This window comes from Erythrolamprus reginae, chromosome 2 (genome assembly GCF_031021105.1).
Source record: "Erythrolamprus reginae isolate rEryReg1 chromosome 2, rEryReg1.hap1, whole genome shotgun sequence".
NCBI classification, from domain to species: domain Eukaryota; kingdom Metazoa; phylum Chordata; class Lepidosauria; order Squamata; family Dipsadidae; genus Erythrolamprus; species Erythrolamprus reginae.
The window spans coordinates 28,504,400-28,524,052 of NC_091951.1; the positions used below are offsets into that span (position 1 = coordinate 28,504,400).

Here is a 19,653-nt window from a genome sequence, read left to right on the forward strand (position 1 = left end):
GTATCTACGAGACCGCCTTCTGCCGCACGAATCCCAGTGACCGTTTAGGTCCCACAGAGTGGGTCTCCTCCAGGTCCCGTCAACAAAACAATGTCGTTTGGCGGGGCCCGGAGGAAAAGCCTTCTCTGTGGCGGCCCCAGCCCTCTGGAACCAACTCCCCCCGGAGATTAGAATTGCCCCCATTCTCCTTGCCTTTCGTAAGCTAATTTCAAGATCAGCAATTGTGAAGACATACAGACAAATATTTCCAGAGTTTTGTTATAATATTCTTCTAGACAGCATATGGAATTCCTCATATCCAATAACCGGGATCTGCCTTTCCTTTCACAAAATGTTCTTTTTATGTTTTTTTAATCCCCCCGGAGATTAGAATTGCCCCCACCCTCCTTGCCTTTCGTAAGCTCCTTAAAACCGACCTCTGCCGTCAGGCATGGGGGAACTGAGATATTCTTTTCCCCTAGGCCTTTACAATTTATGCATGGTATGTTCGTTTGTATGTGTTTGGTTTTACAAATAAGGGTTTTTTAACTGTTTTAGTATTGGATTTGCATGCTGGGTTTTTTTGTTACTGGTGTTAGCCGCCCCGAGTCTACGGAGAGGGGCGGCATACAAATCCAATAAATAAATAAAAATAAATAAATAAAGTTCTCTCAACCTCAGTCAGGTTGGATGGCGACCATTGGTGGTCAGTCGTTATTTGGAATAAAGTTTATACACGGATAGATAAAAATAAAATTAAGGTTACAAAAATTGCATGAATATATCCAAATGTTATTGATATCCTTTGTTGTTGTTGTTGCTGTTGGTTTTTCTTTTTTTCATTAATTCAACCATCTGTTTATTAGAATATGTAGACAAAATTCTTCTTTTCACTTAAAATATTATGTTGATTTAAAGACTTAAGAATACGTATATCCTTTTTTCTGTATTAACAATTGACTTCAAGAAAAGAGGGGTAATTGTAACCCCTACTATGTGTTTTAAATGTTTGTGAGTTTGTATGTTTGTGTTCAGTTCTGGAGACCTCACCTACAAAAAAATATTGAGAAAATTGAACGGGTCCAAAGACGGGCTACAAGAATGGTGGAAGGTCTTAAGCATAAAACGTATCAGGAAAGAATTAATGAACTCAATCTGTATAGTCTGGAGGACAGAAGGAAAAGGGGGGACATGATCGAAACATATAAATATGTCAAAGGGTTAAATAAGGTCCAGGAGGGAAGTGTTTTTAACAGGAAAGTGAACACAAGAACAAGGGGAAAACAATCTGAAGTTAGTTGGGGGAAAGATCAAAAGCAACGTGAGGAAATATTATTTTACTGAAAGAGTAGTAGATCCTTGGAACAAACTTCCAGCAGACGTGGTTGGTAAATCCACAGTAACTGAATTTAAACATGCCTGGGATAAACATATATTCATCCTAAGATAAAATACAGGAAATAGTATAAGGGCAGACTAGATGGACCATGAGGGCTTTTTCTGCCGTCAGTCTTCTATGTTTCTATGTGAGTTTGTATGTCTTTTTATGGAAAAATTAATAAAGTACTGTATATTCAGATCCCTTCAAAGACGTTCAATAGTGTTCAAGTCAGGGCTTGGTCTAGTCCACTCTAAATTCCCAGAGTTGTCCCTAAGCCACTCCTGTGTTGTCTTGGCTGTGTACTTCAGATTGTTTATTATTATTTATTTATTTATTATTTAGATTTGTATGCCGCTCCTCTCCGTGAACTTGTTGTCATCTTGGAAAGTGAATCTTCGGCCCATTCTGCTTCACTGTTGGGATGACATTGGGCAGGTGATGAGAAGTGCCTGGGTTTCTCCAAATGTAGCATTTACCATAGAAAAGAGTTCAATCTTGGTTTCATCAGACTAAAAAATCTTGTTCCTCAGAGTTCCTTCAGGTCCAATTCCAAGTGGGTTTTCAGCTATGGCGAGGGGGGCGTTTGCCCAATTTTGCCTGGTGCACCAGTTGCGGCCCTACTTGGACAGGGAGTCACTGCTCACAGTCACTCATGCCCTCATCACCTCGAGGTTCGATTACTGCAACGCTCTCTACATGGGGCTACCTTTGAAAAGTGTTCGGAAACTTCAGATTGTCCAGAATGCGAGAGCAATCATGGGCTTTCCCAGATATGCCCATGTCTCATCAATACTCTGCGGCTTGCACTGGCTGCCGATCAGTTTCCGGTCACAATTCAAAGTATTGGTTATGACCTATAAATCCCTACATGGTATCAGACCAGAATACCTTTGGGACCGCCTTCTGCCGCATGAATCCTAGCGACCGATTAGGTCCCACAGAGTTGGCCTTCTCCAGGGCCCGTCGACTAAACAATGTCATCTGTCGGCACCCAGGGGAAGAGCCTTCTCTGTGGCCGCTCCGGCCCTCTGGAATCAACTCCCCCCAGAGATTAGGACTGCCCCCACCTTCCTTGCCTTTTAGAAACATAGAAACATAGAAATCTGACGGCAGAAAAAGACCTCATGGTCCATCTAGTCTGCCCTTATACTATTTTCTGTATTTTATCTTAGGATGGATATTTGTTTATCCCAGGCATGTTTAAATTCAGTTACTGTGGATTTATCTACCACGTCTGCTGGAAGTTTGTTCCAAGGATCTACTACTCTTTCAGTAAAATAATATTTTCTCATGTTGCTTTTGATCTTTCCCCCAACTAACTTCAGATTGTGTCCCCTTGTTCTTGTGTTCACTTTCCTATTAAAAACACTTCCCTCCTGGACCTTATTTAACCCTTTAACATATTTAAATGTTTCGATCATGTCCCCCCTTTTCCTTCTGTCCTCCAGACTATACAGATTGAGTTCATTAAGTCTTTCCTGATACGTTTTATGCTTAAGACCTTCCACCATTCTTGTAGCCCGTCTTTGGACCCGTTCAATTTTGTCAATATCTTTTTGTAGGTGAGGTCTCCAGAACTGAACACAGTATTCCAAATGTGGTCTCACCAGCACTCTATATAGCGGGATCACAATCTCCCTCTTCCTGCTTGTTATACCTCTAGCTATGCAGCCAAGCATCCTACTTGCTTTCCCTACCGCCTGACTGCACTGCTCACCCATTTTGAGACTGTCAGAAATCACTACCCCTAAATCCTTTTCTTCTGAAGTATTTTGAAAGCTCCTGTCGCCAGCCATGGGGAAATTAATATACCCCTAGCTATTGTGGCTTTATGTATGGTCTGTTAGGTTGTGTGATTGTTTTCTTTTTTTATAATAAGGGTTTTAAATTGTTTTTTTAACATTGGATTTGTACATGTTGTATTGTTGTGAGCTGCTCCGAGTTCTCGGAGAGGGGCGGCATACAAATCTAATAAATTATTATTATTATTATTAATTATTATTATTATTTATTATTATTAATTATTATTATTATTTATTATTATTTATTATTATTTATTATTAATTATTATTAATTATTTATTATTATTATTATTATTATTATTATTATTATTATTATTTTATGTGTTTTCCACTGAGGAGAAGCTTCTGCCTAGCTACTCTGCAATAATATGGGTGGAGGGCTGAGGTGATTTTTGTCCTTCTGGAACTCTGTCCTATCTCCACAAATGATCTTTGGGTTTTAGCAAGAGCCATGACAACACATGAGTAGCTTAGGGACAAATCTATGAATATTCTGCAGTGGCCTAGCAAAAGCCCTGACGTGAACCGTATTGGGGTGACCTGAAAATGGCTGTCCACCTACACCTGACATCCAACCTGACTGAATTTGAGGAATGGCAGAAAATCCCCTAATCCAGTTGTGCAAAGCTTCTTATGTCATACCCAAATAAACTTTAGGCCATAATTGCTGCCAAAAGTACAGTGGTCCCTCGATTTTCGCGGGTTCGAACTTCGCGAAAGGTCTATACCACGGTTTTTCAAAAATATTAATTAAAAAATACTTTGCTTTCCCCCCCCCTATACCACAGTTTTTCCTGCCCGATGACGTCATACGTCATCGCCAAACTTTCGTCCGCCTTTAATAATTTTTTTTAAAAATAAACTTTAATAAATAAACATGGTGAGTAATAATCTAAATGGTTGCTAAGGGAATGAGAAATTGCAGTTTAGGGGTTTAAAGTGTTAAGGGAAGGCTTGTGATACTGTTCATAGCCAAAAATAGTATATTTACTTCCGTATCTCTACTTCCCGGAAATTCGACTTTCGCGGGCGGTCTCGGAATGCATCCCCCGCGAAAATCGAGGGAACACTGTACTTCAACAAAGTACTGAGTGAAGCATCTGAATAATTAGGTCAACACGATATTTCAGTTTTTTTTCTTTTCAATAAATTGACGGACATTTCTAAAATTCTGTTTTCACTTTAAGTAGAGATTTATGATAAAAATGAATTTTAACAATTGTGGAATAGGTCAACAGCGTGACAAAACTGATAGAAGTAAAGGGGATCTGAATACTTTTTGAATTCACTATACAGTGTTCCCTCGATTTTCGCGGGGGATGCGTTCCGAGACCACCCGCGAAAGTTGAATTTACACGAAGTAGAGATGCGGAAGTAAATTCACCATTTTTGGCTATGGACAGTATCACAAGCCTTCCCTTAACACTTTAAACCCCTAAATTACCATTTCCCATTCCCTTAACAACCATTTACCCACCATTATTACTGGTACTCACCATTGAATAAGACACTTAGTGATCCTGATATTTATAAACATAATTATTTATTAACAAATTATTATTTTTTGTTTATTTGCAAAAAAATTTAGTTTGGCGATGACGTATGACGTCATCGGGCGGGAAAAACCGTGGTATAGAAAAAAACCCGTGAAGTATTTTTTAATTAATATTTTTTGAAAAACCATGGTATAGGCTATTCGCGAAGTTCGAACCCGCGAAAATCGAGGGAACACTGTATATGTTATTTATTCAAACCAAAAGGAGGTGATATTTGGATATGCTACCTGCTACATGCCAACTGATTCATAATGTTAGAAATCAAATTAGAATTTTGATGTTTATTTTCTCCTGATAACACATGGGATATTTCTGCTGCTTTCAAACATCATGCAGTCTTTTTTTTTAAACAATAATGAAACTAACTCATTAATATGAATCTTACAGACAAAGAGAACGCCAGGAAGAGCACTGTGGACAATAGAGAACGAGAAACAGCTTTAAAATTTAAAATAAACCATCAATCAAAACCTTCTACTTCCACCGCAAATTGTAAAACCTTTTCTCCTTCTTCAGCTGATGAGAGACAATGGAGAGAATTACAAGAACAAAACATTCAGCTTGAAAAAAATGAGAGTGCCTGGAATTCAAGGAAACGTTATATGAGAAATAAAGGAAGATAATTTCTCAGTAAAGAGCACATGTAAGTCAGTGGGAAGAAAAAGATTTGGTGGATAGCCAAAACTGGCAGGTATTAATGAAAGCCTTTGTGGAAGGAAAGGGTAGTTTGAATCAAAGAACCACCAGGTATGAGATCAGAAATATTGTTGACCTCAAATATCCAAGAATATCAGTGTTGCAAAATCCCCACAGACTCTGTATTTGGAAAAACACAGGTTGCAGATCACATCTGATTGATACATAAGTCGAACCAGAAACATAGAAACATAGAAGACTGACGGCAGAAAAAGACCTCATGGTCCATCTAGTCTGCCCTTATACTATTTCCTGTATTTTATCTTAGGATGGATATATGTTTATCCCAGGCATGTTTAAATGCAGTTACTGTGGATTTACCAACCACGTCTGCTGGAAGTTTGTTCCAAGGATCTACTACTCTTTCAGTGAAATAATATTTTCTCACGTTGCTTTTGATCTTTCCCCCAACTAACTTCAGATTGTGTCCCCTTGTTCTTGTGTTCAGTTTCCTATTAAAGAACCAGTCTGTGAAAAGCTATATAAATGTTTGGGGTGTGGTTGTGACAGATGCTTTACTCAGAAAGGTCTCATAATTTGTGGAAGGACCCATACCAAAGAGAGACTCTACCAGTACTCCCATTGTGATAAAAGATTCATCATGCAAACCAATGTGGCAATACACAAAAAGACACTCATGGGAGAAAAAAAATGTGTGTGTCTGGATTGTGGGAATTGTTTCAGTCGGAATTCTGACCTGGTGATACACCAGAGGACTCACAGTGGAGAGAAACCATATGAATGTCTGTATTGTACGAAAAGATTCAGTAATAAATCAACCGTGGTGACACACCAGAGGACTCACACAGGAGAGAAACCACATGAATGTCCGGATTGTGGGAAAAGATTCAACGAGAAATCTAATTTAGTGAAACACCAAAGGACTCACACAGGAGAAAAACCATATGAGTGTCTGTATTGTGGGAAATGTTTCTGTCAAAATATCCACCTGTTGGAACACCAGAGGACTCACACAGGAGAAAAACCATATAAGTGTTCGGATTGTGGGAAAAGTTTCAGTCAGAATTCGCACCTGGTGATGCACCAGAGGACTCACAATGGAAAAAAACCATATGAATGTTCGGATTGTGGGAAAGGTTTTTGTCGGAGTTTACAGCTGGTGGAACACCAGAGGACTCACACAGGAGAGAAACCATATAAATGTCCTGATTGTGAGAAAGATTTCCATAGACATTCTGAGTTGGCGAAACACAAGAGGATTCACACAGGAGAAAAACCATTTGTTTGTCCAGATTGTGGGAACAGGTTCAGTCACAGTTCCACCTTGGCGATACACAAGAGGACTCACACAGGAGAAAAACCGTTTGTGTGTCCGGATTGTGGGAAAAAGTTCAGTTGCAGTTCCATCCTGGTGAAACACAGGAGGACTCACACAGGAGAGAAACCTTATGAGTGTCCAGATTGTGGGAAAAGCTTCAGTCAGAGTTCTTCCCTGGTGACACACAATAGGATTCACACAGGAGAGAAACCTTATGAGTGTCCAGATTGTGGGAAAAGTTTCAGAGAGAGTTCTAACCTGTTAAAACACAGAAGGACTCATACTGGAGAAAAACAATATACGTCCTCTCAAGATCAGTAAGGTTGGATGGCAATCATCGGTAGGCTGCTATTTTCAGGTCCCTTCAGGGACATTGAATAGGGTTCACGTCAGGGCTCGGTCTAGGCCACTAGAACATTCAAAAAATTGATCCTAAGCCACCATGATTTTCATTGAGGATATCATAGAAACATAGAAGGCTGACGGGGAAAAAATACCTCATGGTTCATGTAGTCTGCCCTTATACTATTTTTTGTATTTTATCTTAGGATGGATCTATGTTTATCCCAGGCATGTTTAAATTCAGTTACTGTGGATTTACCAACCACGTCTGCTGGAAGTTTGTTCCAAGGATCTACTACTCTTTCAGTAAAATAATATTTTCTCGTGTTGCTTTTGATCTTTCCCCCAACTAACTTCAAATTGTGTCCCCTTGTTCTTGTGTTCACTTTCCTATTAAAAACACTTCCCTCCTGAACCTTATTTAACCCTTTGACATATTTAAATGTTTCGATCATGTCCCCCCTTTTCCTTCTGTCCTCCAGACTATACAGATTGAATTCATTAAGTCTTTCCTGATATGTTTTATGCTTAAGACCTTCCACCATTCTTGTAGCCCGTCTTTGGCCTTTTCAATTTTGTCAATATCTTTTTGTAGGTGAGGTCTCCAGAACTGAACACAGTATTCCAAATGTGGTCTCACCAGCGCTCTATATAGCGGGATTCTCTGCATTTTTCCAAAATTGGGCAAAAGCAATCCTAGCTGTAGTTGCAATATGCGATATTAAAAAAATGTTTGCCTTTACTATATTCTTTTTTTAAAGATTCCCTGATGCATATGGTTTTCTGCTATGTTTGTTTGTTTTTATGTGTTTTGTTTTAAATCAAAAACTTTAAAAATAAAAAAATAAAGATTCCTCTTAAGAACAACTCCAGAGTAAATTCTATTGTTATTTGCGTTATCTCCTGTAACCATTTGGGAATTATATTCAAAAAATGTTTTGTCTTGGAACAATGTGAAAGAAGGTGCCATTAGTTTTTTTACATTGCCAACAATTTGGATTAAATTTAGGATATATTTTCGCCAATTGGGTCAGAGCCAAGTACCATTTATAACACATCTCCATACCTGTTCCCAATCTGCTAAATCAATGTTATGCCCAATATTTTGTGCCCATGTTACCATAAGTGCTTTGATTATGTATTCATTCCATCATATTGTAATAAGTAACTATAAAGTCTAGAGATTATTTTATTTTCAGAGCCAGTCAAAATCTTGTCTAAAGTGCTTGGTGTCATACTTATTCCATATTCTTTTATGTCCATTTTGTATCTGGATTTGTGCGTATGGCCACCAATCTATAATTATAATTTGAATGCATAGTTTTTCCCTACTTTTCAGTTTTCCAGTTCCATCTAGTATATCTTTATAATTCCTTATTTTATTTTTATCAAGTATGTTTGGATATATCATTGCTTCCATCACTGAAAGCCAATTTGGTATTTTATTAATTTCCTTTTTATCTCTGTCCATATTGTTATTAGAATAGAATAGAATAGAATTTTATTGGCCAAGTGTGATTGGACACAAGGAATTTGTCTTGGTGCATATGCTCTCAGTGTACATGAAAGAAAAAGATACATTTGTGAAGAATTATGTGGTACAACACTTAATGACTGTCATAGGGGTCAAATAAGCAATGAAGAAACAATCAATATTAATAAAAAATCTTAAGATACAAGCAAAAAGTTACAGTCATACAGTCCTAAGTGGGAGGAAAAGGATGATAGGAATGATGAGAAAAATAGAATAGAAGTGCAGATTTAGTAAAAAGTCTGACACTGTTAAGGGAATTATTTATTTAGTAGAGTGATGGCGTTCGGGGAAAAACTGTTCTTGTGTCTAGTTGTCTTGGTGTGCAGAGCTCTGTAGCGACGTTTTGAGGGTAGGAGTTAAAACAGTTTATGTCCAAGATGCGAGGAGTCAGTAAATATTTTCACGCCCTCTTTTTGACTCGTGCAGTATACAGGTCCTCAATGGAAGGCAGGTTGGCAGCAATTGTTTTTTCTGCAGTTCTGATTATCCTCTGAAGTCTGTGTCGGTCCTGTTGGGTTGCAGCACCAAACCAGACAGTTATAGAGGTGCAGATGTTGGACTCAGTGATTCCTCTGTAGAACTGTATCAGCAGCTCCTTGGGCAGTTTGAGCTTCCTGAGCTGGCGCAGAAAGAACATTCTTTGTTGTGCGTTTTTGATGATGTTTTTGATGTTAGGTGACCATTTTAGGTCTTGAGATATGATAGAACCTAGAATTTTGAAGGTCTCTACTGTTGATACTGTTAAGATACTGATATTGCCTCTGATTAAATGTTTTCAAAAATATCCTGGAATTTTCCCCTTGTTACATAGGAAGGAATACCAACCTGTTTCTAGATCATGGTCTTCTAATGCTAATACAGTAGTCCCTCGCTATACCGCGCTTCACCTACTGCGGCTTCACTTCATCGCGGGTTTCTGAAGAAGTCGATCGGCAGATTTAAACAGCCCGCCAAACTCGATCGGCAGGTTTTTAAAAAAATAAATAAAAAAATCTAAAATTGTAAATACTGTATTTAAATACTGTATCTAAAATAAATACTGTGTGGGAAGGGTTTATAAACACTTAAAACAATGAAAACTTACCAAACAATTACAATATAAACACTTAAATAAGTACTATCAGTCAATAAATTCCCCATCGCGGATTTCACCTATCGCGGCCAGGTCTGGAACGTAACACCAGCGATAGGTGAGGGACTACTGTATTCTATTATTGTTTAGGTTAAACCAATCTCTAGCCTAAACGAAGGTTGCTGCTATCTGATATAGCTTCCAATCTGTAAGGCCAAAACCTCCTCTAGTTTTGTCATTTTGTAGGTCAGTCTTTTTTATTCACAGTTTTTTATTTTATCAAATATTTTTTTGTCATTTTATCTAAGTTTACAAAAAAAAATCAAGTGGGACCACTTGAAATAAATATAATATTTTGGGAAGAATGCTCATTTTAACTATAGCTATCCATCCCAGTAAAGATAATTGTAAACTTTCCCGCTTTTTAAAATCTGAATCTATTTGTTCTATCAATTTTTTATGATTGCTCTCTTTTATTGTGGAGCACTTAAGTGTTGGTCATGACCTTTAAAGCCCTACATGGCTTTGGACCAGACTACCTCTGGAACCGCCTGCTACTGCACGAATCCCAGCGACCGATAAGGTCCCACCGAGTTGGCCTTCTCTGGGTCCTGTCGACTAAACAATGTTGTTTGGCGGGCCCCAGGGGAAGAGCCTTCTCTGTGGCGGCCCCGGCCCTCTGGAACCAACTCCCCCCGGAGATTAGAATTGCCCCCACCCTCCCTGTCTTTCGTAAACTGCTCAAGACTCATTTATACCGCCAGGCATGGGGGAGTTGAGATATTCCTTCCCCCTAGGCCATTACAAGTTATGCATGGTATATCTGTGTGTATGTTTGGTTTTATAATAAGGGTTTTTAGTTGTTTTATTATTGGATTGTCACATGCTGTTTTTATCATTGTTGTTAGCCGCCCCGAGTCTACGGAGAGGGGCGGCATACAAATCCAATAAATTATTATTATTATTATTATTATTATTATTATTATTATTATTATTATTTTCGGTGTACAAGACGTGCCTAGATTTTAGAGGAGGAAAACAAAGAAAAAATGGAGTAGTATTATATTTTTTAATAAAATACCAATGTAGCAGAATATTTTTTACAACCATGTATACTTTTTAAAACCATGTATACTTTTCAAACGTGACATCTTCAAGACTTGTGTACTTCAACTCCCAGAATTCCTCCTCCAGTCATGCTAGCTCAGAAATGGAAATTGAAGTCCAAAAGTCTCAAATTTGCCAGGTTTAAAGACCCTTGCACTCCTAACCCCTAACTCAGGGGTCTTCAAACTTGACAGCTTAAAGACTAGTGGACTTCAACTCCCAGAATTCCTCCATCAGTCATGCTAGTTCAGAAATGGGAGTCCACAAGCCTTAAGCTTGCCAGGTTTGAAGACCCGTGCATCCCTAACTCAGGGGTCAGCTTGGAAAATAATAAAATTCTTAGATTGCCGCTAGGTTTTTTTCTTCTTCTTCTTCCCTGCCGATTTTTTGGCTTTCTTATCTGGCAAGGAAAACCAACTAAAGGCCAATAGAGCATCCACTTCATTCCCCACCCCAACTGGGCTGTTTTTTCTCAGAAAACAGAAGTAAGAAATAAACGCAGCACTTAGACTAGCATTGCTTCTCTGTCATAAAACTCTCACAGTATCTCTATGTGAACCTAGCAGAGGAATGATTGGGCACAGTTAACACCACAAGCTTAGAAGAGAAGCAATAAATAAATGCAGCACTTAGACTGTTCTGTTGGGCTCTCTGGTAGACTTCTCCCGAAAATTCACAGGTACAAATTTCAGACACACAAACGTTTGAAAATTCAAAACAATGTTCTTTATAATGAAAATTCACTTAACCTAAGCCCTCTTTTTGTATAGCAAAGAGCACTCGTCTCCAAACAAACTGGTAATTTGTACAAGTCCCTTATCAGTTCTGTGATACTTAGCTTGCAGCTGTGAGGCCATTCACAGTCCTTCTTCTTTCACAAAGTGAAACACACTTTGCTCTGGTTTAGTCTGCCCCTTCAGGGCCTGTTTGCCGACCTCCTCAGCCTCGCGATTCGGCCTGGGGTGTGGAGCCGCCTCAGTAGTTGCCGCCAATGTTCCCTCTAATTTTTTTCCAGTGTGGGCGGAAAAGTATAGTGTCTGAGCGGCACATCAGGTGAGTCCTTTGGGACTGGGCGGCATAGAAGTCTAGATAGATAGATAGATAGATAGATAGATAGATAGATAGATAGATAGATAGATAGATAGATAGATAGATAGATAGATAGATAGATTAAATAGATAGTGTTCTGTCGGGCTCTCTGGTAGAATCCTCCCAAAAATGCACAGGTACAAATTTCAGACACACACGTTTGAAAATTCAAAACAATGTTCTTTATAATGAAAATTCACTTAAACCAAGCCCTCTTTTATTATAGCAAAGAGCACTCGTCTCCAAACAAACTGGTAATTTATAGAAGTCCCTTATAAGTTCTGTGATACTTAGCTTGCAGCTGTGAGGCAATTCAAAGTCCTTCTTTCACAAAGTGAAACACACTTTGCTCTGGTTTAGCTTCAAAGCAGGGAAAAATCAGCACACAAAAAGCCAAAGTCAGTAAAGCAGTCATGAAACACAAAGATCAGATAATCCTCCACAATGGCCAAACCCACAGGCTGCTATTTATAGCAGCCTCACTAATTACCACAGCCCCACCCATCCACAGGTGGCCTCATTTTCTTTGATAATAATCTCTCAGTTGTTGTTGCCTATGCATCGCTCTCCGCATGCATGGCTGTATCATTAACTCTTGTTTTGAATCCAAGGAGGAGCTAGATAATTGATCTCCTTCTGAGCTGTCTGCCACACTCTCCTCCTCCCTGTCACTCATGTCTTCTTGGTCAGAGGACCCTTCATCATCAGATTCCACCGGGGGGGGGGGGCAAAACAGGCCTGCAGCATGTGGATGTCTCCCCCATATCCACAGTCCTTGGGGCAGGAGCTGGGCCAGAGCCAACCACAACAGTTAGGTAGATCCCCAAGAATTTAATTTTATTTATTGTTTGTAGGTTCAAGTCTCCTTCCAGCTTTCTTCCTTGTTGGGCTATCATATTTTTTGTTAATACAGTGGTACCTCGAGATACGAGTTTAATTCGTTCCGGACCTGCGCTCTTAAGTCGAGCAGCTCTTATCTCGAACGACTTTTCCCCATAGGAATTAATGTAAATAATTTTAATTGGTTCCAGCCCTCAAAAAACTCACAAAGTTAGTCTAAATTATGCAAAAAGACATTGCAAGAATAAATGTAACTTTACTTATTAATAAGATGATAAGCTGAGAGCTTTCCTTCCCTTCCTCTTTTTACCCAAAACAATCAACATGGCAAACTTTTATTTTTATTCATTAAACTGTAGTTATTTATTCAACTTCACTGCCACCCAATCCTGTAGAGGGAGGAAAGAAGGGAGGAAGGAAAAGGAAAGCAAGAAATGGAGGGAGGAAAGGAAGGAAGGAAAGAAAGAAAGAAAGGAAGAAAGAAAGGAAGAAAGAAAGAAAGAAAGAAAGGGTGAAGGGACAGGAACAGAGGAAGGAAGCAAGGAAACTTATGAAACGGGAGAGTAACTTCACTGCCACCCAATCCTGTAGAGGGAGGAAAGAAGGGAGGAAGGAAAAGGAAAGCAAGAAATAGAGGAAGGGAAGGTAAAAGAGAGAAAGAAAAAGAGCAAGAAAGAAAGAAAGCAAGAGAGAAAGAAAGAAAATGAAAGAGAAATAAAAATAGGGAGGGAGAATGAAAGAAATGGAAGGAGGGAAGGAAGGAGAGAAAGCAAGAGAAAGAAAGAAAGCAAGAGAAAGAAAGAAAGAAAGAGAAAGAAAGAAAGAGAAAAAAGAATGAAAGAGTAAGAGAGCAAGAGAGAAAAAGAAAGAGAGAGAAAGAAAGAAAGAAAGGCAACTTCAAAGAAAGGCTCACTGAGCATCTCTCACTCTCTCTTTCTATCCCTCTCTCTTTCTCTCCCCCCTCTCCCCCCTTTCCCTCTCTCTTTCTCTCTCTCCCTCTCTCTTTCTCTCCCCCCTCTCCCCCCTTTCCCTCTCCCCCCCCAGGCCGGCAGCGATGTTTTAAAACAGCCGCGCCGTTTGCGAGCTAACTCCTGAGGTGCGGAAGTTCGCCTTTGGCGTTTGGGCCACTCGGAATGTGAAATTCAAAACAGCGTTCGGATCCCCCCACCCCCAGCAGAAGCCAAGGACCCCCAGAGTGGGGCGGCAGGGGAGGCGACCGCCTCTCCACTCACCAAGTGCCGGGATACGAGCCGAGAAGAGCCGGGCTGGCTTACTTTCCTTCCTTCCCGCGCTGATGCAGAGCCACTCGAACAAAGCGTCACGCCCCCCTGACGCTTTTGGCGGCAAAAGAGCCCAGCGTCGCTTCGGAAGCCACCGAAAGCATCAGAGGGGCGCGACGCTTTGTTCGAGTGGCTCTGCATCAGCGCGGGAAGGAAGGAAAGTAAGCCAGCCCGGCACTTCTCGGCTCGTATCGCTGAGAGGGGCGGCATACAAATCCAAGTAATAAATAAAATAAAAAAAAAAAGTCTCTCCTCTCCCAGCTCTTATCTCGAGTAGCTCTTAAGTCGAGCAGCTCTTATGTCGGGGTTCCACTGTACTTGGAGGGTGGGTGGGTTTGCCTATTTATTTTAAGTCCGGCTATTAAACCATATTTTTCTAATTCTCTTATTGGGCCTGACTCATGTGGGATCTTCTAAATAGAAGGCCAAGTCATCTGCGAAAGCTTGTAATTTATAGGTCTCTTTTTTGACTGTTATTCCTTTGATTTGGGGATTCTGTCTAATTTTATTCAACAATATTTCCAATGTTAATATAAAAAATAAAGGAGATAAAGGCCACTTCTGCCTGACTCCTTTTTGTATTTGAAATGATTTTGTTATATAAGAGCCCTGATTTGAAACCTATTGAATATTTCTTGAGGGACCTGAAAATGGTCTCCACTTACAGCGTAACAAAACTGATAGAACTGAAAGGGATCAGAATTCTTTGAATATTTTATGAATACATAGAAACATAGAAGACTGACGGCAGAAAAAGACCTCATGGTCCATCTAGTCTGCCCTTATACTATTTCCTGTATTTTATCTTACAATGGATATATGTTTATCCCAGGCATGTTTAAATTCAGTTACTGTGGATTTACCAACCATGTCTGCTGGAAGTTTGTTCCAAGGATCTACTAATTTTTCAGTGAAATAATATTTCCTCACGTTGCTTTTGATCTTTCCCCCAACTAACTTCAGATTGTGTCCCCTTGTTCTTGTGTTCACTTTCCTATTAAAAACACTTCCCTCCTGAATCTTATATAACCCTTTAACATATTTAAATGTTTCGATCCTGTCCCCCCTTTTCCTTCTGTCCTCCAGACTATACAGATTGAGTTCATGAAGTCTTTCCTGATACGTTTTATGCTTAAGACCTTCCACCATTCTTGTAGCCCGTCTTTGGACCCGTTCAATTTTGTCAATATCTTTTTGTAGGTGAGGTCTCCAGAACTGAACACAGTATTCCAAATGTGGTCTCACCAGCGCTCTATATAAGGGCATCACAACCTCCCTCTTCCTGCTTGTTATACCTCTAGCTATGCAGCCCAGCATCCTACTTGCTTTTCCTACTGCCCGACCACACTGCTCACCCATTTTGAGACTGTCAGAAATCACTACCCCTAAATCCTTCTCTTCTGAAGTTTTTGCTAACACAGAACTGCCAATGCAATACTCAGATTGAGGATTCCTTTTCCCCAAGTGCATTATTTTACATTTGGAAACATTGAACTGCAGTTTCCATTGCTTTGACCATTTATCTAGTAAAGCTAAATCATTTACCATATTACATTGTGTATGATTTACTCAAGTTAAACATAGAATTTTGTGATTTAGTTGATATTTGGATATGCTAAATGAATTAATGTTAGAGATCAAACTAGACTGTTGATGTTTGTTTTCTCATGATAAGAAGTAGGGTATTTTTGCTGCTTTCACATAACATGCAGTCATCTTTGAACAATAATGAAACTAACTCATTCATATGAATTTTACAGACAAAGAGGACACCCAGAAGAGTAATCTGGACAACAGCGATGAGAAGCAGCCTTAAAATGCAAAAGAAGTCATCAATCAAAATATTTCACTTCTAGAAAGACTAAAAACTTTTTTCCTTCATCAGCTGATGAGAGACAATTATCACAGCAAAGCTTTCAGCTATAAAAGAAAAGTATCTGGAGCTCAAGGAAATATTACATGAGAAGTCAAAGTGGATAATTTCTAAATAAAAAAATACCTGGAAGTCAGTGGGAAGAAAAATATTCCGTGGATAGCCAGGACTGGCAGGTATGAATGAAAGCCTTTGTGGAAGGAAAGGGTAGTTTGAATCAAAGAACCACCAGGTATGAGATCAGAAATATTGTTGATCTCAAGAATCCAAGAATATCAGTGTTGCAAAATCCCCACAGACTGCCTGTATTTGGAAAAACACAGGTTGCAGATCACATCTGATTGATACATAAGTCGAACCAGAAACATAGAAGACTGACGGCAGAAAAAGACCTCATGGTCCATCTAGTCTGCCCTTATACTATTTTTTGTATTTTATCTTACAATGGACATATGTTTATCCCAGGCATCTTTAAATTCAGTTACTATGGATTTACCAACCACGTCTGCTGGAAGTTTGTTCCAAGGATCTACTACTCTTTCAGTGAAATAATATTTTCTCACGTTGCCTTTGATCTTTCCCCCAACTAACTTCAGATTGTGTCCCCTTGTTCTTGTGTTCACTTTCCTATTAAAGAACCAGTCTGTGAAAAGCCATATAAATGTTTGGGTTGTGACAGATGCTTTACTCAGAAAGGTCTCATAATTTGTGGAAGGACCCATACCAAAGAGAGACTCTACCAGTACTCCCATTGTGATAAAAGATTCATCATGCAAACCAATGTGGTGATACACAAAAAGACACTCATGGGAGGAAAAAAAAAAGTGTGTCTGGATTGTGGGAAATGTTTCAGTCGGAATTATGACCTGGTGATACACCAAAGGACTCACAGTGGAGAGAAACCATATGAATGTCTGTATTGTAGTAAAAAATTCAGTAATAAATCAACCCTGGTGACACACCAGAGGACTCACACAGGAGAGAAACCACATGAATGTCCGGATTGTGGGAAAAGATTCAATGAGAAATCTAGTTTAGTGAAACACCAAAGGACTCACACAGGAGAAAAACCATATGAGTGTCTGTATTGTGGGAAATGTTTCTGTCAAAATATCCACCTGTTGGAACACCAGAGGACTCACACAGGAGAGAGACCATATAAATGTCCTGATTGTGAGAAAGATTTCTATAGACATTCTGAGTTGGTGAAACACAAGAGGACTCACACAGGAGAAAAACCATTTGTGTGTCCGGATTGTGGGAAAAAGTTCAGTCACAGTTCCATCCTGGTGATACACAAGAGGACTCACACAGGAGAGAAACCATATGAGTGTCCGGATTGTGAGAAAACATTCAGTCAGAGTACCCACCTGGTGATACACAAGAGGACTCACACAGGAGAAAAACTGCATGAGTGTCCGGATTGTGGGAAAGATTTCAGTCGTAGGTCTAATCTTATGAATCATGTAAAGTTACATATAGGAGAATAACCATTTAAATTGTTAAGATATTAATGAACTGGGAGTGCCATGTAAGGTCAGCCAATGAATAGGCATAGCAACAAAGTCAGCCAATGAGAGCTAAACACTTATGAGTCTGTGCAAAGAATTGAAATTGAAACTTAAGCTTAAGGCTGGGCATGGCTCAGACTACTCTGTCCACTCTATGCCTGTCTGCTTTGCTGAAATGAAACTAACTCTCCAACTTATAACTGCTACAATGTTGAAGAAGAACTCTACTTATGGTATTGTGTATATCTATTATGTTTATAAAGAAATTAATGAATCCAACTGAATCAATTATCTGTGTGTGCTCCTGGAAATTGATTTTTGTGCAACAAACTCTGAGAGGTTATGGGCCCAGAGCACATAGAAGACTCCATTGAAATGCAAGATGAAGAGATGATGCCTGTGTTTACAAGAGAAACAAGACAGAGAAAGTTTGCAAGAATGGCTACTGTTGAATTTAAGGAAAGCTCTGTACCTCGTTTGGGACAGAAGAACTATATAATATGGGCTGCAAAGATGGAATGTTTTCTGAAGGCTAAGGAGCTGTGGGATATAGTTATTAATCAACCACAGGGACCTTTTGTAGGTGAAGAACAGAGGAAACATGATAAAGTAATGGCTTATATCCTCTTAAGCTTAGAAGATGAACAGTTTGCCAATGCAGTTGATTTAAAGACTGCAAATGAAGTGTGGCTGAAATTAATGGGCTGTGCATATGAGTGTGTCTGAATGCAATATTGTGCAATTATCAAGAAAATTACACAGACCCTATTTACAACCAGGTGAATCTGTGGAAAAACATTTGTTGCAAATGGAAATTTTGTGGAATTGGAACAGTGTAGAATAAACATTCCTGAATCCCAAAAGATGTTATTAGTGTTAAACAGCCTTGATGAAACTTGGGGCATTGTTTTTGCAGTGTTTGAATGCAAATCAGAGCAGGATTACGTTGGGAGGCATTAAAGGTATGTTTGATTGCAGAGCAGAACAAACACTATTATAGAAAAGAGGAGAAATCATGAGGAGGAATTGCTGGGGGTGGAGTTGGGGATAAGAAGCAGAGAAAGAACAGCAGAAAAATTCACAGACTGTCTATCTGTAGATAACGTAGCAACAAACCAGGTGTCTGCAACGAAAAAAGAAACAGAAGGGATCAGCCCATTAAGGTCTTTCTAAACAGCAAGAACAGCAACAACATTTAAAGGACTGTTTGCAAAGAAAAAGCTGTTTGTAAAGAATAAATTATTTGCAAGGGTGAACCAGCTCCCCCCAGAGATTAGGATTGCCCCCACCCTCCTTGCCTTTCGTAAACTCCTTAAAACCCACCTCTGCCGTCAGGCATGGGGGAATTGAAACATCTCCCCCTTGCCCATGTTGTTTTGGTGTATGATTGATTGTGTGCTTGTTTTTTATATATATTGGGGTTGCTTTTATGAACTTTTTAACCTAAAACTGTAATTTAGATTGCTAAATATTAGATTTGTTACTATGTACTGTTTTCGCCATTGTTGTGAGCCGCCCTGAGTCTGCGGAGAGGGGCGGCACATAAATCCAATAAATCTAATCTAATCTAATCTAATTTACTGATGAGCAGGCTTATGTTGCAAAAGTTAGCTATTACAATAGCAGAGACAAATGGTTAATAGACAGTAGGACAAGTCAAACAATTGTTAATGTTCTAAATTGTTTTTCAGAATAGATCCAGCTGCTCGAGATGCAGTAGCCTTGGCAAATAGTCAGATGGCTAAAGTCATTGGAAGAGGCAGTGTGCAAATTCCATATTTGGAAATGAGGTTTAATGATGCATTATGTGTATCTGAAATGGAGCATTATTTGCTGAGTGTCTCTTATTTTAGACAAGCAAAGATTTGAGACCACATTTGTAAATGGGAAGTGTCTCATAAAGAGAAATGGGAATGTATGTTCACAGGGCATAAAGCAGGATAATCTTTATGTGTTGCAGGAACAAAAGTTTCGATGTGCCCAGGCATTTGGAAATGTTGCACAGCACAATTCATGTGTTCATCTCTTGCATAGAGGGCTTGGCCTTGCCAGCTTCAGAGTTTTACAAACGATGGAACAGTTTTGAATTTAAAGGGATGTAAGGCATATTTGGATTGTTAAATAAGGTCCAGGAGGGAAGTGTTTTTAATAGGAAAGTGAACACAAGAACAAGGGGACACAATCTGAAGTTAGTTGGGGGAAAGATCAAAAGCAACATGAGAAAATATTATTTTATTGAAAGAGTAGTAGATCCTTGGAACAAACTTCCAGCAGACGTGGTTGGTAAATCCACAATAACTGAATTTAAACAT

At 39.3% G+C, this 19,653-nt stretch overlaps 3 protein-coding genes across 5 annotated transcripts in view; all 3 read left to right on the forward strand.

The window, feature by feature from the left end:
* Positions 1-7,818, forward strand: part of LOC139163083 (zinc finger protein 84-like) — a 22,062-nt gene extending 14,244 nt beyond the window's left edge. Inside the window, exon 3 of the mRNA XM_070744025.1 lies at positions 6,183-7,818. Coding sequence (XP_070600126.1) covers positions 6,183-7,014 — 832 coding nt within the window. The 3' untranslated portion in view covers positions 7,015-7,818. The remainder of the gene's footprint in view (positions 1-6,182) is intronic.
* LOC139163069 (zinc finger protein 774-like) overlaps positions 1-18,912 on the forward strand; it is a 23,898-nt gene extending 4,986 nt beyond the window's left edge. For 2 of the 3 annotated variants that reach the window (XM_070744013.1, XM_070744014.1), the window contains exon 2: positions 15,718-18,912. In XM_070744013.1, coding sequence (XP_070600114.1) covers positions 16,601-17,320 — 720 coding nt within the window. In that variant the 5' untranslated portion in view covers positions 15,718-16,600 and the 3' untranslated portion in view covers positions 17,321-18,912. Of the gene's footprint in view, positions 1-5,105; positions 5,362-15,717 lie in introns of all 3 variants that reach the window. The other variant, XM_070744012.1, reaches the window with a different exon arrangement.
* LOC139163077 (zinc finger protein 850-like) overlaps positions 1-19,653 on the forward strand; it is a 249,510-nt gene that overhangs the window by 89,510 nt on the left and 140,347 nt on the right. The gene's annotated exons all lie outside the window — the stretch shown is intronic.